The sequence below is a fragment of the Leuciscus leuciscus genome, assembly GCF_965113295.1.
Source record: "Leuciscus leuciscus genome assembly, chromosome: 4".
In the NCBI taxonomy this organism is placed as follows: Eukaryota; Metazoa; Chordata; class Actinopteri; order Cypriniformes; family Leuciscidae; genus Leuciscus; species Leuciscus leuciscus.
The window spans coordinates 38,618,432-38,636,087 of NC_138728.1; the positions used below are offsets into that span (position 1 = coordinate 38,618,432).

The 17,656-nt window shown below is 40.3% G+C and overlaps 1 protein-coding gene and 1 long non-coding RNA gene across 2 annotated transcripts in view; both read right to left on the reverse strand.

Moving 5' to 3' along the window:
- Positions 1-4,238: 4,238 nt before the first annotated feature.
- LOC309497412 (uncharacterized protein) overlaps positions 4,239-17,656 on the reverse strand; it is a 30,694-nt gene continuing 17,276 nt past the window's right edge. Inside the window, exon 2 of the mRNA XM_082167688.1 lies at positions 4,239-6,270. Coding sequence (XP_082023814.1) covers positions 5,320-6,270 — 951 coding nt within the window. The 3' untranslated portion in view covers positions 4,239-5,319. The remainder of the gene's footprint in view (positions 6,271-17,656) is intronic.
- Positions 15,538-16,502, reverse strand: LOC309497475. The gene is made up of 2 exons (XR_014205546.1): positions 15,804-16,502; positions 15,538-15,625 (listed from the first exon to the last, which is right to left on the reverse strand). It is a non-coding gene; the product is annotated as an uncharacterized lncRNA (long non-coding RNA).

Here is a 17,656-nt window from a genome sequence, read left to right on the forward strand (position 1 = left end):
AATGATATTAATATAACATCTTACGCTATACAATTACAATATGACATCTTACATATAAACATTATAGGCCTGACAAAAGAAGTGGCTTAAATCGACATTAAAATATAGCCTACTTTTGGATTTTAATTGGACAAATTTAATTGGACAAAAATAACAGATAAATAAGTACTTATACCATGGTCTGGGTAAATACTCGATTCTGACGGGCTGCAGGGTATCCATTAAAAAGTGATAGAGGACACCTAGTAAAGGAGTTCTGGTGAAACTGACTGTTTACCATTCGAAATTAATAAATAAATGCGCTGGCTACATCAGCTGTGAGTAACCATAGCAACAGGCAGTAAACTTGAAGGGTTCTAAGAGCTGAGTGGACTATAAATATCTCCGGTTGCTAAATAAACCGTCAGGCGCAACCAGGGAAACCAAGTTATTGTTTGTAAAAACTTTAGATTTCGATTGTAAAACTAATTAAAATATAAACTAATGTTTTAAAAATTTGTTATTTGGCAAGTGACCATGGTATAAGCGGGTTAGTGCCCTTCGAGGTGTCCATTGTCATGTATTAATGGACTTCGGCAGAGGCAAAAGGTAACTTTTTGCAACACCATGTTTGCAACACCTCCGCTGCGCGTCGAACGGTTCACGCCTCGCCGTCGTCCATTAATACCTGACAATGGACACCTCGAAGAGCATTAACCCTTACATGTAGGCTACATCTCAGCACAATCTTCCAAAATTATTAAAAGTGATTCAAATAGGCACAGATGCACACATACATGCATAAACGCACATTTACAAATTTTTTTCCATCTATCTTCTTTGTTTCCTTCTATCTACATCAAACTAAATAATAACCCATCCAAAACAAACTTAGTATATAAGCCAAGGAACCATACTGTAAGTATACAATATACTGTCCCCTCGAGTCATTTTCGTATCCATTCAATATATTAATTTTAAATAGTCTCTTAAAATTGCTCATTGTTCTGCATGATTTCATCTCTTCACGTAAAACATTTGACCATATAATATTCCAATTTATAAAGAATTGTGAGCTAGGTGTTAAATCATGTAGTTTTGGCTAATAAATCATGGTCAAAAAGAAAAACATTTGAACAGAAACGTTTTTCTTTATTTCACATTAGGTTATGTAGGATAGGACATGTTGTAGATGGCTTCCGCCCAGGATGAAAGGGATCACATTCATCTTCAAGCGTATCTGTAAATAAACAAAGGAATAACGTTAACCGGGATTGACATTGAGATGTTTTTTTTTTTCATTGCATGTATAATTTCATGATAATTTCCCCATCCCCCGCTAATATAGATACCACATTACCCATACTTCATTATTTAATGAAGTAGATAAATTATTTAAAGTTTGTGGATAAATGTTACTTCATATGTAGGTTATTCACTTGCCACATACCGAATTATTTTCAATTCCTCAAAACGTTGTTGAAAAATGTTGTCTCGTTGCTTTTATGGACTCTCTATGGGCTTCTCCCTTGACTTTATGCCTCCACGTCCCCCCGATTGCCTCATAGACAGTAAAAGATTGCCTGCGAGCTTCTCCTCCTGTCTATACGGTAATTTCTCTACTGTGCGACAGAGAGTCGCGTGGTTATGACGCAATCGTTAGCCTATTTTTACAAAAACTGCTTCTACGGGGCCATAACGTAAGATACAAGGTATTGGAGCCTTTTATACATTTTCGTGTTTCTTTAGAAATAAATAATGGACTAATGGAGTCTTTAAACGCCTCAGATGTGAAGTTATTCGCTGTCAAAGTGACGCCAAAATGAATGGGAATCAATGGAATGCTAACAGCAGGTGATGGACTGCTAATCAATGGCGGCAAAACAGTATTCAATTTGCCATACAACCCTCTACCGCTTTATTAAAAAGAGAGAGAGGCTATGTCCAGGAGAGGAGATGAGGACAGGTTACTGGACCCTGAGGAGGATCTTCTCAGTCCAACAGGATGATAGCCTGGCAGAATACCTAAAAAGAGCAGCTGATCTTTTCTATGGTCTCAGCACTAAAGAGGTAAGCATGCGGAAGGTATTAAAGCAGAGTGTAGGGTTAAAGGGAGGGCTGGTATGGAGAATTATATAAGAATATTGAAACTGAAATAATAAGATAAGAGAAATGACCATTCTACCTCCATTTTCATTTACCATCCATTTCGCAGGTTCGTCGATTGGCCTTCCAACTGGCTGTCTACTACAAGTGCTCCTACCCTGAAACCTGGAATGAGTGCTCCCTGGCTGGCCGGGATTGGTTTATGGGGTTCATGAAAAGACAGCCCAGTCTGTCCATACGGTGTCTTCAACCATCACAATGTATCCTTGTTTTACGACAATCTTGCCAATGTTCTTGACAAAAACAAATTTGAAGGAAAGGACATCTGGAATATGGATGAGACCGGGGTCACAACTGTCCAAGAACCAGAAAATGTTGTTGCCGGGCGCGGTGTCAGACAGGTGGGGGCAATAACCTCCAGGGAGAAAGGAACACTGGTAACAGTTGCATGTGCAGGCAGTGCATTAGGGAACATGATTCCACCCATGTTCATATTCCCGCGGGTTAACTTCAAGGACCACTTCATCCGCGATGGCCCGCCTGGATGCATTGGAGCCGCCAATAAATCAGGGCGGATGATGGAGGACCATTTCCTTCAGTTCCTTAAACATTTCCACCATCACACAAGGTCCTCATTGGATGTCAAAGTCCTCTTGATCCTTGATAATCATTCCTCCCATCTTTCTAAAAGAGTAATAGATTTCTGTAGAGAAAATGGCATTGTCATGCTATCGTTTCCACCCCATTGCTCCCACAAATTACAGCCACTGGATCGTACCGTTTATGGCCCCCTAAAATGTCATGTCAACACATTTTGCTATACCTGGATGAGAAGTCACCCAGGCCTGACGATGTCCATCTATGACATTCCTGGAATTGTTAGGTTGGCCCTCCCATTGGCTGGAACACCAGGCAATGTGCAGAATGGCTTTAGCAGCACTGGAATTTGGCCTTATAACCGTGATAAATTCAAAGACAGTGACTTTGCACCATCTTTGGTGACAGACTGGACGCCACCACCAGTTCTTCCAGAGCAAGCTGGGACATCTGCTCCTTTGGAAGTTTCTCCAGTGCACGCTGGGACTTCTGCTTCTTCTGCAGTTCCTCCAGTGCAATCTGGGACTTCTGCCTCTACTACAGTTCCTCCAGTGCAAGCTGAGTTCTCACCTGAGACTGTTAGACAGCACCCCAGAGCAGGACCACGGAAGATAACGAAAGCAAACGGTAGAAAAAAAATGCAAATCAGCCATCTTGACACCCCCCCGAAAAGGAGGCTTTGGAGAGGGAGAAAGCCATAAGTTAAGAGAAAGCCAACAAAAATGAAGAGAAAACTGACATAAACACACTGGAAACAAGCCAACAAACCAAAACCGAGAAGAAAAAGCATACAGAGAAGGACAGTGACTCTGAGAAATAAGATTTTTGCATTGTCTGTTTGGAGAGCTACTTCAGACCGAGAGAGGTGTGGCTTCAATGTTGGCAGTGCAAGGCATGGGCTTTGTACCATTTTACATCAATTTCAAATTTACATATTCATATGATTCAGATTAGTCAATGATATTTTTTAAGACTTTACAGTTCTTCTGTACATGTCCATCCATGCAGGCCTGTGCAATATTTGACTTGTATAATAGTGATTCATATGTGATTTCTTATTTTTCCTCCCTTTTTCTTTTATGTTAACACATGTATGTAAAAATCTTGCCAGTTCATTGCATCCATTGCGGTAAGTAATATTTTTAACTGACTGTCACATTCTCAGTATTTGCATTTGCAATAGATATGGAATAGCAATCTACATCAGCATATTTCACAACATGTAATATCCCTCTTTTATTAAGCTCTTAAGATTTGAATAACATTTTTGGAATCAAGATTACTCATTTACTTTACCTATTAGGTTTCATATCTCCTCTGCTGAAATATCCACTGCCTCATACCCACCGCCAACTGCCATCAGCACCTTCATTTCAAGGTAATTCACTTATTCACATTCCCCTCATTAATACTCGGATACAAATAAGCAGTGTCTCTCTTGCATGGTTTGTTTTCTTTTTGTTTTTGAGAATTTGATTCACTATCAATAGTTGTTTTTCTTTTCATTTATTAGGGTTGAGGCTGCTTTGGCTGTCAATGCAAGTAACACACACATGTTAATCACACATTAGTCATATCTTTATATTGATTTATGCACAATTATACATGTCTTGTAGGGTCCACATACACATTTCTGTCTTAGTCTTTAATGTTAATAACATTGTGATATTTTACACATGTAGCCATTAGTAGAAATTAGAGTGAAGGTTAAATATAATAAATAATTTGTGTGTGTCTGATTGGTCCAGATGCTACAAGGATCACAGCAGTTATACCCTTCACCAAGGTCTAAACTAAGTCCTTGCTTCAGGTTGAATGATTCTTCTGATTGGCTAAGAAATAGATAAACACACATTTCCCACACATAGACAGATAAACTGATCTCCATTGATTATGCAGCTGACACTCGGACCCTGAAGTTAGCCACTTTGTGACCTTCACAGGTCGCAGATCTGGGTTTCTGGGCGCCAGCTTGTCCGGAAACAAGTCAATCAATCTCTAATAATGCCACTTGTTCCTTAAACTGTAATAAAGAATACTAACAAAGACAGAAACACAGCTTGTTCAGGGTTGGATTTGGTCAGGCTCTAACTTCAAACAGGAGACTCTTCCCAAAACAAAAAGATAACATGTTCTTTCTCTCAAGGAGAGGACACTTTAATATAGCACAGTAAAGTAACTAAGACTTTAACTAAGAAATTGTCACTTTGAAAGCAGATGGATGTATTGACAAATGTCTAAATTAGTCCAAAATTAATTTCTGGAAGCCGGGCTAAATGAGCAAGCACTTTTACTGGATTCCTGGCATGGGCCAGACCCTTCAGTCACCTCTCAGATATTTAATACAGACATTAACAGAATACATGAAAAGAACATTTTTGGTAATCACACTATAATGTAGGAGGTAAAATATTGATCATTAATTAATAACTTGATTGTAAACCTTATTATGTAAATCACTCATCATCACTTAACAGATATACTGAAGAGACAAGGGATTCCAGAATTTCCCTCTACCAGTAATTGTTAATGTGCATTTAAACCCATTTTTAATTTCACCCCTTCTATGAATGCTGATGTGGAGGTCTATTTCCTGCACACACATCGAAATCAGTTGTGCTTGCTTCCATTGTCCTCTTACGACTGCTGTAAATTATTTCTTATTGAACAGTTTTTTTGAGACAGTTCACAATGGGTGACGCTCTTTTTAAGATCTTCTTCAGTGAACTTTAAGACACCATCGAAATGAAAGGCCAGGCAAACATGATCCCATACATAATAATATTGTTTTTGCGCCGGTTCAATCTCTGTTATTTTGTCCTCTTCATTCAATATCAATTTAAATTCAATGGCATTACCAATGGCTTGTGCTTTCCAGACAATTAGATTTTCTTGTGCTTTCCAGACAATTTGATTTTCCTCATAATCTTCATTTTTAATCCTTGGGAATTTCTCGAACCTGTCATTGTGCTCGGGGCTGTGAACAAGAACAACATACATGATCTCCTGCTTGTAAAACATTGTCTTATATTCCCTGAGAACTGGGTCTCCTTGGTCTCCACACACCTGCTCTTTATATGTTTTCATCAGTTCATTCAGAGGAAAAGAGAATCGAACGGTTCCATAGCGTGATTCATTAATGTGGAATGCAGGTGATGTGGTGAATTTGTTGAGGAACTCATCCTGTTTTTCCTTTTGTTCTTCGGATCTGTCTGGGAACACCTTCTCCAGATAACGCTCCTCAGCTGCTTCTATACTCCTTTCATCAATCTTCAGGCTCCACCACGAGAACTTCTCATCATCATTACCATAAGCCTTGAATCCCTCTGACTCACAGATTTGGTCAAAACTATTCTCGTCTGTGACATGAGTCACTTCTGAGATGTGAAATTCAATGGGGTTTGGGTATTCCGGGATGTTTCCAGTCAGATAACCGAGAATTTTGAGATCATAATTTCTCAAGTCACGCCGTATTTGTTGTACATTAGTATCATCCTGAAGTGCATTTCTCAGATCGTTTATGCTAATGTGTCCGTCATGGCTGACCTCAGGACATTTGCGCTTATTTATTCTCCCGTGGAAGTCATACTGGAAAGAAAAAAAATGTCATATCTTAATTTTATCAGTTTTAAATACTTGGCCAAAATAACAAATTTCACAGCAGTATTATTTTTTTATTAAAAGGCCTTTTAGTATAATTCTAAAAAGGTTTTCTTTTTTTTGCTGTAAAATCTTTAAAGGTGCTCTATGTAACTTTTTCACTCTACTAAATCATAAAAATAAAATAATATGTAATATATGAAGATATTTAGGAAACATGCTGAGTTCACATACTCGTTTCTCTGAAATACACTTCTATAGCCAATTGAAATGTGTGTTCTCACAGACTGCACCTTTAATCACGGCCGCATTAACAATAGGGCTAGGTGGGGCTAAAGCCCCGGGGCCCGAGCAAGGAGGGGGCCCGTGATTGGCTGTGGAGCAGATTGACAACTACTAGCCTTACTATTTTAGTCAAGGTAAGGCCATCTTCGATTCTCTTTTTATTTTTCTCATTTTAACTTAACATAATTCTGTATTTCAGTTAGACGCATTGGCACTTTAGAGAAATAGCCGCGAGTGAAACAAATTTAAATTTTTATAGCAATCTAATTTGCACGTAACTTAAGCCCTTGCTCCTAAGCACTTTCGATTTGACACATTTACGCGTTATTGACTTAATTGGCCGAACGAAACAGCTGTACTCACTCAAGCGGTGAGAGCATTATCTGTATATCTGTGTAATTTGCACGCTGTCGCGGAAGCGTCAGCGGAAGCGTTCAGCCTCCTCGTGTGAAGACCGACTCGGGTAAAGACCAGCGACTCTACCTGCGCGACTCCACCGAGCAAGGACACCAGAAAGCCACTTACGTACTCCTCTTCCCTTTTTCTTCCCTCTACTTATCTTATTGTTCACCTTAATCAACATGTGCTTTCAATACATTCCTGTTATCTCTCTGCAACGTCCTTTCATCACGCGCAATAGGCAGCGCAATACTGCCAATCTGCGTCCCATCCCTACATCCTCACTTACTCCTCTCTCTCTTTCCGTGGGTCTATGGAATTGTCAGTCAGCAGTCAATAAAGCTGACTTCATTCCAGCCTTTGCATCTCATTCTACTCTTAGTATCTTGGGCCTGACTGAGACCTGGATTCGTCCAGAAGACTCAGCAACCCCTGCTGCTCTCTCTAGCAATTTCTCCTTCTCCCACTCCCCTCGCCAGTCTGGGAGAGGTGGGGGTACAGGGCTTCTCGTTTCTAACAATTGCAAATACTCCGCGCTCTCTTCTCTATGCAACAACAACTCATTTGAATATCATGCTATTACACTTACAACTCCCATTAAGATCCATTTTGTAGTCATTTATCGCCCCCCAGGTCAGCTGGGTAACTTTGTAGATGAGCTGGATGTGCTGCTGTCCACTTTCCCTGAGGACGGCACCCCACTTCTAGTCTTCGGTGACTTCAACATTCATCTCGAAAAGCCACATGCAACAGACTTCACCTCTCTCCTAGCCTCTTTCGATCTCAAACGACTCATCACCGCAGGTACTCACAAATCAGGCAACCAACTGGACCTGGTTTACACACGCAACTGCACCACAGACAACATCTTGGTGAGACCTCTCCACGTTTCAGATCATTTCCTCATTACTTTCAGTCTACAACTCTCTACCCCTGCACCACCACCCCCACCACCAGTCACTTTCAGACGAAACCTGCGCTCACTTTCCCCCTCCCATCTCTCCTCTGCCGTGTCATCCTCTCTTCCCCCACCCTCACAATTCTCATCTCTGGATGTGAATACCGCAACGGACACCTTATGCTCCACTCTAATCTCTTCTCTAGACATTATCTGCCCTCTCTCCTCCAGGCCAGCACGCGCTACTCCCTCTAACCCCTGGTTATCTGAGGTTCTTCGGGAACACCGGACCGAACTCAGGGCAGCAGAGAGGAAATGGCACAAATCAAAAGACGCATCAGACCTGAGTATGTATCAATCTCTCCTCTCTTCCTTTTCTGTTGATGTTCATGCTGCAAAATCTTCATACTTCCACAACAAGATCAACAGCTCCTCCAACACACGATTACTCTTCAAGACATTCAACTCTCTCCTCTGTCCACCTCCACCACCACCCGCCTCCTCCTTAACTGCTGACGATTTTGCGAACTTCTTCACCACCAAAACAACAGCTATCAGCAGTCAGTTCTCAGCTCCACACACACAGGAACCCAGACCGACCCCTTCCATAGCCAATATCCCTCTGTCCTCCTTTTCTTTGCTAACCGAGGAAGAAGTATCTACACTTCTCCTCTCCAGTCACCCTACCACCTGCCCTCTTGACCCCATCCCCTCACACCTTCTACAAGCCATCTCTCCCACACTTCTACCATCACTCACACACATCATCAACTCATCCCTCCATACTGGCACCTTCCCTACAGCATTCAAGCAGGCTCGGGTTACTCCACTGCTCAAAAAACCAACGCTAAACACATCATTTGTAGAGAATTACAGACCTATCTCTCTCCTACCATTCATTGCGAAGACACTTGAAAGAGCTGTCTTCAACCAACTAACATCCTTCTTGTCTCTAAACAACCAGCTGGATGTCAACCAATCTGGCTTCAAGAAAGGGCATTCAACTGAGACTGCATTACTGTCAGTCACAGAAGCCCTACGGATCGCAAAAGCTGCTTCCAAATCTTCAGTCCTCATTCTCCTGGATCTGTCTGCTGCCTTCGACACTGTGAATCATCAGATCCTTCTGTCCACCCTCTCATCACTGGGCATCACAGGAACTTCACTCCACTGGTTTGAGTCCTATCTCACAGGTAGGTCCTTCAAGGTCGCATGGAGAGGTGAGGTATCCAGAGCACATCAGCTGACCACAGGTGTTCCCCAGGGTTCAGTTCTTGGTCCCCTCCTCTTCTCCATCTACACCACATCACTGGGACACATCATACAGGCACACGGTTTCTCCTACCACTGCTATGCTGATGACACGCAGCTCTTCCTCTCATTTCAACCAGATGATCCCACAGTAGCTGCACGGGTCTCAAGCTGTCTGGCGGACATCTCCACATGGATGAAGGAACATCACCTGCAGCTCAACCTGGCAAAGACTGAGCTTCTCGTCCTCCCTGCCAATCCGTCTCTACAGCACGACTTCACCATCCAGCTAGAGTCATCATTAATCACCCCATCAAGATCGGTCAGAAATCTTGGAGTAACGTTTGATGACCAGCTGACCTTCACTGATCACATTTCAAAGACAGCTCGATCATGCAGGTTTGCACTGCACAACATCAGGAAGATCAGGCCTTTCCTAACTGAGCATGCAACGCAACTTATCGTCCAGGCCCTGGTCATCTCTAGGCTCGACTACTGCAATGCTCTTCTGGCTGGACTTCCAGCATGTGCGACCAAACCCCTACATCCAGAATGCTGCAGCTCGTCTTGTCTTCAACGAGCCCAAGAGGGCCCACGTCACTCCTCTGTTCACCTCTCTGCACTGGCTACCTCTCGCTGCTCGCATCAAGTTCAAGGCACTGACGCTTGCTTACAGATCCATCACAGGCTCAGCTCCCTCCTACTTTCACTCACTCCTACGAGTCTACATCCCTACCAGACACCTACGATCGGTCAACGAGCGACGTCTCGTGGTTCCATCACAGAAAGCCACAAAATCACTTTCCAGAACATTCTCATTCACAGTTCCATGCTGGTGGAACGCTCTCCCCACCCTCATCCGGAATGCAGAATCCCTGACAACATTCAAAAGACAGCTGAAAACCCATCTCTTCCGTGAGCACTTAACCTTATAAAAAAAAATAAAGATGTGATGAAACATCACTTATCAGGCTTATGCTACTCTGAATAATACCTGAACTTCGTATTTTGAGCACTTCTTGCGTTGTTGTTGTTTTTGCCTCTTTATGATGACTCGCTGAATTTTTGTCCTAATTTGTAAGTCGCTTTGGATAAAGGCGTCTGCTAAATGACTAAATGTAAATGTAAATGTACTAGCCATCTGATTGCCAAAGCCCCACGCCCCCCACAAATTATCCCTGTTATTTAGTGGCGCTTTGCCGTATATTCCATGCATTATCATGGAATAATTTATCATTAATATATTATAGTGACCGTTCGCAAATACCCGCCTCGTTTAGTTACTGTGTGACAAGCCAGGCCGCTCTCACGAGTCACGCACATCATGTTCTCACTCACGCAGTGAAAAATACATCGCAGGGCAAATACTAACGTTACACTGAGTGACTACGCGCCGACATACAAGAGAGAGCTCAGAGCAGCTTACTGTTGATATGAAACAAAGTCTCAACTTTCAAATATTGTCATTTAAGTAATTTAAACAATACCGTTTTTCAAGTTCAAGTCCACCGACGTTAATCTACTGACTGCTTTGTTGTCGGACAAAATTGCGAATTCGGCGTTATGATTGGTCAGGTCGCCTGTCAATCAAACCCCAGTGGGCAGCAGGGCATGGTGAATTGACACATCACGTTTTAATTTGATATATCAAATGCATTTATTCTATATTTAACTTGTGAACGACCGACCTGCTGTTGCAAGTAGGCCTATCAGATGATGGCTGCCTGCACCTTATTAGAATAATCGCATCAACCAATCAATCTCCTCCACTCTTTACTTCATTCAAGACTATTCTTAAAATAGTCACGCATTATCTTCGTCTTCAATAGCATAGCTAAAAATGTCATCTTTAAAAAAAACATGTGGGGCTCAAAAAATAAATTTTTTTTAAAAGCTAAACAGCAGAGGAAACATGAGCTACTCAGTAAAATCCCCAAGCTATCGGGTTATTTTACTAATAAAGCTGATGATCACGGAGAAGTTGTGGAACAGCATGTGGGCCGGGCACATGTTGGAGCAGATAAAGACACAGCGTCATCATCGACCCCACCAATTTTCGGTAAGTTTGATTATTAACTTGATGGATGTATGATATTGCTTTTTGAGTTTGATCAAACTCTATATTCGCCTAAAGGGCTGGCGATAATATATATGTGAATTGTGCTGCGCCATCATGATGTAAGTTTATAATTTAAACGGGTTTTTAAGCATTGTGGTTTAGATACAAATTATTTTAAACTGCTCAGGCACAGTAAGCAGCGGGAGAGAATTCATTTTGTAAATGCTCGTTTTGAGACCATGGTGAACTTGAGACGGTTTTGCACAGCGCACTTGAGTTCAGACCCTGAGGTCTTACTGTGTGTTCACACAGGACGCGAATAGCGTGTCAAATTCGCGTCTACCGTGTCTAGTTTGACGCTTGACCACTTTGTGTTAATTCGCGCGTAAAAACAAAAGTTTGAAGCGAAATTTACACGCGTCAGAGGCGAAATCCGGAGGCGAAAGTTTCGAAACCCGTTGGCGGCCATCTTTTTTAGATGTTTATCGAGGATTAGCATTAGCATTAATCGAGAGAGTCACCGCTCGTATATGCTCTGGAGAGCAGAAACAGCTGCGTAGGGGACATCGTCGCTGTACTCGGGTCCATCAGACCCTCCGGAGGGTTTCAGGAGTTTCACAATTTGCTCCAGGAGCTAGGTTTGGTGGACCTAACGGTGAGGACGCTGACGAGGACAGCGTAGGCCGTATAAGGCCTCGGCCTCGAGTGGTCTATGCCTGTCGAGCCCGCGCTCTACAGCCCGGCGCGAGGTTCACCCTCGCCCGCACCCACCTAATCTGTCATTTATTTTTGTTTTTGATAATAAATGGAGCCAGCCTCCAAAAGTGAACCTGTCCTGTGATTTTTTTAAAAGTTTTTATACACTAAATTGTGTTTGTTGTCTTTACATTAGAATAATAATGTTTCATATAATCTAGAATAGATATGGAATAAATAGCATTCAATACAAAATGAGTATCTCTCATATATTGAAATCGAGTTTTTATGTGAAAGATTTGCTTTGCACACCAAGCATTTCAGTCATATTGGACTATTTTCTTAAATCTTCTTTAAGCGCAAAGGAGCATCTGTGTCTAAGGTGCTGGAAAAGAGAGAGTCAAATGTTTCTGTCACAATATCAAGTTCTTCTAAGCTATCTGGGATGCTGAGATGAAACTGATCAGGAATATTATTAAAAAAGCAATCTTTAGTGGCAGAAGTGATAGGTCTAACATATTTATAACACGGAGTCGACTTTGCAGCCTTGGCTAAATGAAGTTTACACAAGACTAGATAATGATCTGAGATGTCATCGCTCTGCTGTAGAATTTCAACGGCATCAACACTGATTCCATGTGATAATATTAGATCTAGAGTATGATTACGACAATGAGTAGGTCCTGACACGTGTTGTCTAACTCCAACAGAGTTAAGAATGTCGTTAAATCCCAATCCCAGTGCATCTTTTTCGTTATCTACATGTACATTAAAATGACCAACAATAAGGACTTTATCTGCAGCCAGTACTAACTCTGATAACTGAAAAACTAACTCTAACTCAGCAAATTCTTTGATAAAGTCTATATGGTGCCCTGGCGGCCTGTATACAGTAGCCAGCACAAATCTCAAACGTGATTTATCATTTACACTAGATAGTGTTACATTACGCACCAACACTTCAAAATAATTATATTTAAAACAAGATTTCTCAGTAATTCTGAAGATATTACAATAAATTACAGCAACCTTTGCCTTTCAGACGAGGCTCATGTTTATAGCAGTAATCTTGGGGTATGGACTCATTTAAATTTAAAATTGTATTGTTCATGGAACAGACACAGTCTCTATATGATGATATCTTGGTGAAAGAGGCTCTATGTGATGGGATTTATCTGACCTCAGTGAGACAGCTGGCAGACGGTCGGTTTAGCCAGTCTGTCTGCTTCCTGACCTGAGCCCAATTCATGTTTGAGCTCTACTATGTGCCATATTACTAGAGAGAAGAGCAGCACCATCCCAGGAGGGATGAATACCATCTCTTTTCAAAAGGTCAGGTCTGCCCCAAAAACTTTTCCAATTGTCTATGAATTCCACTAGAGTTGGGGTACTCGAACTCGGGCTCGAGTCCAATTTTGAATGAACTCGGACTTGTCACGCACTCGGATGAAAATGTACTCGGACTTGACACGGACTCAGACATTTTAGACTCTGAAAAATGTCAGAGTACAGTCGAGTCGAGGCACTGGAGGACACAATATATTCCTTCGTTAATAATTCGTTACACAGAACTTTATTATATTAAATATGAATAAAAAATGATTCACACCTTCACAAAATCCAAACATTCAGTGTAAGAGTAAAAAAATTACATAACATTATTTACAGTAAGTTTATTTGATTCACAGCTTATTTAGAGTTTTGACCTCGACAACCAAACTGCATTTACTGCAAACAGTCTAAACTAAAAGATTGTCAGATTTCTGTCAGATTGTCAGAACTAAAAGATTTTTACACATTGTCATATAGATAACCTGAAAATACAGTAGTTTATTAAGGTTAAATCTTGCTAACCACTCTTACTAAAAAAATGGGGTAAGCGCACTTACATTCTCATTTTAAGAGGTGTTAAATATGGTTTGATTTGTTTACATTAGTTAATGTATTAGGCTAACTAACATGAACCACGAGCAATAGCCTACATTTGTTACTGTATTTATTAATCTTTGTTAATCTTAGTTGAACAAACAATGAACAGCTGTTTTTATTATGTTACTTCACACAGTGCATTAGGCTAACTAATGTTAACAAATACAACTTTTGATTTAAATAATGTAAGCTACTAGTAAATGGTGAAATTAACATTAATAAAGATGAATAAATGCTGTAGAAGTACAGTTTATTAATAGTTAATGTTAACTAATGTAGTTAAAGGAGAAGTTCACTTTTAAAAAAACTTTTGCTGATAATTTACTCACCCCCATGTCATCCAAGATGTCCATGTCTTTCTTTCTTCAGTCGAAAAGAAATTAAGGTTTTTGATGAAAACATTCCAGGATTTTTTCACATATTATGGATTCCATTGGGACCCAAACGGTTCAAGGTCCAAATGACAGTTTCATTGCCGCTTCAAAGGGCTTTAAACGATACCAGACGATGAATAAGGGTCTTATCTAGCGAAACGATCGGTCATTTCAAAAATAAAATAAAAAGTTGACGTTTTATAAGCACAAATGTTCGGCTTGCTCTGTTCTGTGATGCGCGTTCGTGACGTCACGTAATACGCAATTACGTTGAAAAGGTCACGCTTGAAAAATTGAAGAAAATGTTCTTTTTGGCTTTTTAATATTAAAACACTCAGGATGCGCACACGAAATGGGCATTTTAAACGATAAACTGACACAAATACATTTGAAAATGTTTATATGGTCCTCCTTCCGCACATTTGTAAACACATCAAACTTGACCTTTTCAACGTAATTGCGTATTACGTGACGTCACGAACGCGCATCACAGAACAGAGCAAGGCGAACATTTGTGCTTATAAAACGTCAACTTTTTATTTTATTTTTGAAATGACCGATCGTTTCGCTAGATAAGACCCTTATTCATCGTCTGGTATCGTTTAAAGCCCTTTGAAGCGGCAATGAAACTGTCATTTGGACCTTGAACCGTTTGGGTCCCAATGGAATCCATAATATGTGGAAAAATCCTGGAATGTTTTCATCAAAAACCTTAATTTCTTTTCGACTGAAGAAAGAAAGACATGGACATCTTGGATGACATGGGGGTGAGTAAATTATCAGCAAAAGTTTTTTCAAAAGTGAACTTCTCCTTTAACTAGAGTTTAATAAATGGAACCTTATTGTAAAGTGTTACCGATTTGTTATACACCGATTCAGTGTTGGACAGATCAGTTGTTTTAACCATTTATTAAATGGAATCGGTTCAAAGGAGTCATTAGTTCGCGAATCGGACGTATCATTAGCGGACTTGTATGCGTTATGTTATCCCGGCAGTTAGGACCATAGACATGTATAGAAAGGCTAGATAGCTTACCGGGGCTGAGAGCCAATGGGACCCGACGACGTCACACGGCGGCCATCTTAGGACAGGACCGCTCGTCCAGTTATAACATTAAAGTCTATTGTGCATGTAGTGCTGAAATAACTATATTTTGCTCAATTTTCAACCGATTTTCAAACGGCTTGGTGTGTCATAAACGTCAGGGATGCGGCTATTTAACTGCATACTTGTGAAAAATTATAGCCACGGAGTTTATTAAGAAAATAGTATATTAAGTAGACTAGACAGGTAAAGTACTAGGTATACCCATACACACACACAGTAATGATGTCAATATTTATAAGGTACATGAAACATGAAATAGTGCAATTTAGTTTATTACTAATATTTACATTATTAAATACATGTGTAAATTTATGTATAATATAAATCTGTCTCAAGTTGCCATTCTGTAAAATAAAGAGAAAAGAGATGGGTCTTTGTTTTTTGTTTTTTTACTTAGGTCCAAAGGCACACAATTAGAAAAAACTTACAAAAAAAAAAAAAAAAATATACAAAAAAAAAAAAACATTAAGACACAATTGGACACAAAATTGTGTCCAATTGGACACAAAATTGGACACAAACCACGCGTTCTGGTTTGGAGGCTCCGTGCGTTGGTGCAGCCGTAGGCGGCACAAAAATCAGGCATTTTCCACAAGCGTAATCAGAAGTTCTGTAAACAAAAAACCAACAAAGTAATCCAAATGTAAAGATGTTTTTAAGAAACCAAACCACTTGGAAATCATGTGTAACTCAAAGCTATGTTGAAACGAAAGACTAACCCTGCCTCTCCCACCAATTTACAATTGCTTGGTGACTCACTTACGACCTCTTCACTGCTAGCCAGCAAATAAATACAACCACATCCACAAAATGACATTTAGACAAAAGATTAGGTTGTCAAGAAACGTTGTTGGTCTCAGGAAACCTGTTAATAATTGAAAATGTCGACTGTGGTATCACTTTAGAGTAGAGGGCAGCCATGAAACACACAGCTACGCTGCAATGTTAAGCGTTTCTCAAAACGTGAAGCTACAATTTAAACATCGGCATCAGCACAAATCATAGCCACGTTAATAAGGTTTGTAATAAACCAAACCGTTTGTAAATCCGTCAAGAATTCAGCAAGTTACGAGCATTTTAGTTGGCGTATGTCACTCACCTTCCGTCCACAGCAGCAGGGAGCAGCAGCGCAGTCTCCTGACCTAAGATGGCCGCCAAGTGACGACACAGCTGACTCCGCCTTGAGCCATCTAGCCTTTCTATACATGTCTATGGTTAGGACATCGCACAAGATTTGTCAACACAGAAAACATTTCATCATTGGATAGGTTTTGTTTTGTTTATTGAAAGTGTTTTTTATGTCAGCTGAATGGGCGGAACGCTTTTCAGAGAAGATAAGGCAACGTAAAAAAGTTTTTTTATTTTATTTTTTTTAATTTTTTTTTTTGTGTTTTTTTTGCACAATTAACACCCAGTGGTAATTCAGGAAAAAAACATCCGAATGCTCCACGTGAAACTTCGATCTTCCGATCTTTTACAATCGTGTCAATTCTCAATTGATTTTGATTAATATGTGCGACTCGGTAGCGAGAGAGAGCAAGACAGTTTGAAGACGCGACCGGGCCTCTCTCTCTGCTCGTTCTTTCAGTAACATGCGGCCTATCTCAAGCGCAGCAGTCATCTACATCACTCAACGATCAAATAAGGCTTTGGCGAGACAAAAATTCGCTTGTGAGAGAGACGCGTGAGTGACAGAGAGACGGAGGGAGAGCAGGGAGAGGAAATGCAGCTTAATGAATACGCTGCGTGTTTTAAATAGCGTAAAAACATTTTTTTTTTTTTTTTTTATAACGAAACGCAATATGTGGCGGACATTTAAATGTGGGAGTGAATCCGCTACATTTTAGTCCTGTGACTATATGAAATTGCGATGATTCACATAGTAACCATAGCAACATGAGAATGTGATAACCATAGCAACATTTTGGTTTGAAACATTTGGTATCAACACTGTTTGGTATCAAATACAATAATCCCGTATTTGTTCCTCATAATATCTGTGACTTTACATCTTACAATTGCAAATTTGTTTCTTTCATTGAAATGGAGATGGGAGTTTTATCAGTGTGTGTGAGTATGCGATATGCACACAGCAGACTAATACTAACAATTGGACAAAGATTGACTTCCAGTAAAATAACTTAATAAATTTGTGTTAAAATCAGCTTTCTACGGAGCTTTCTACCTTTGCAAAAAAAAGAATAATACAGACTTTCCCGTGCGCACGCGAAAGTCCGATTATAATTTTTTTTTATAAGCTTTCTTATTTTTTTCAGTCTTGTTTTTAATGTCTAGTAACGGACTGACAATCTGTGCGTTCTGGAAAAGTCCAGAACGGCCGTCCAACCGAGGGTACGATCACTTATACACTACGT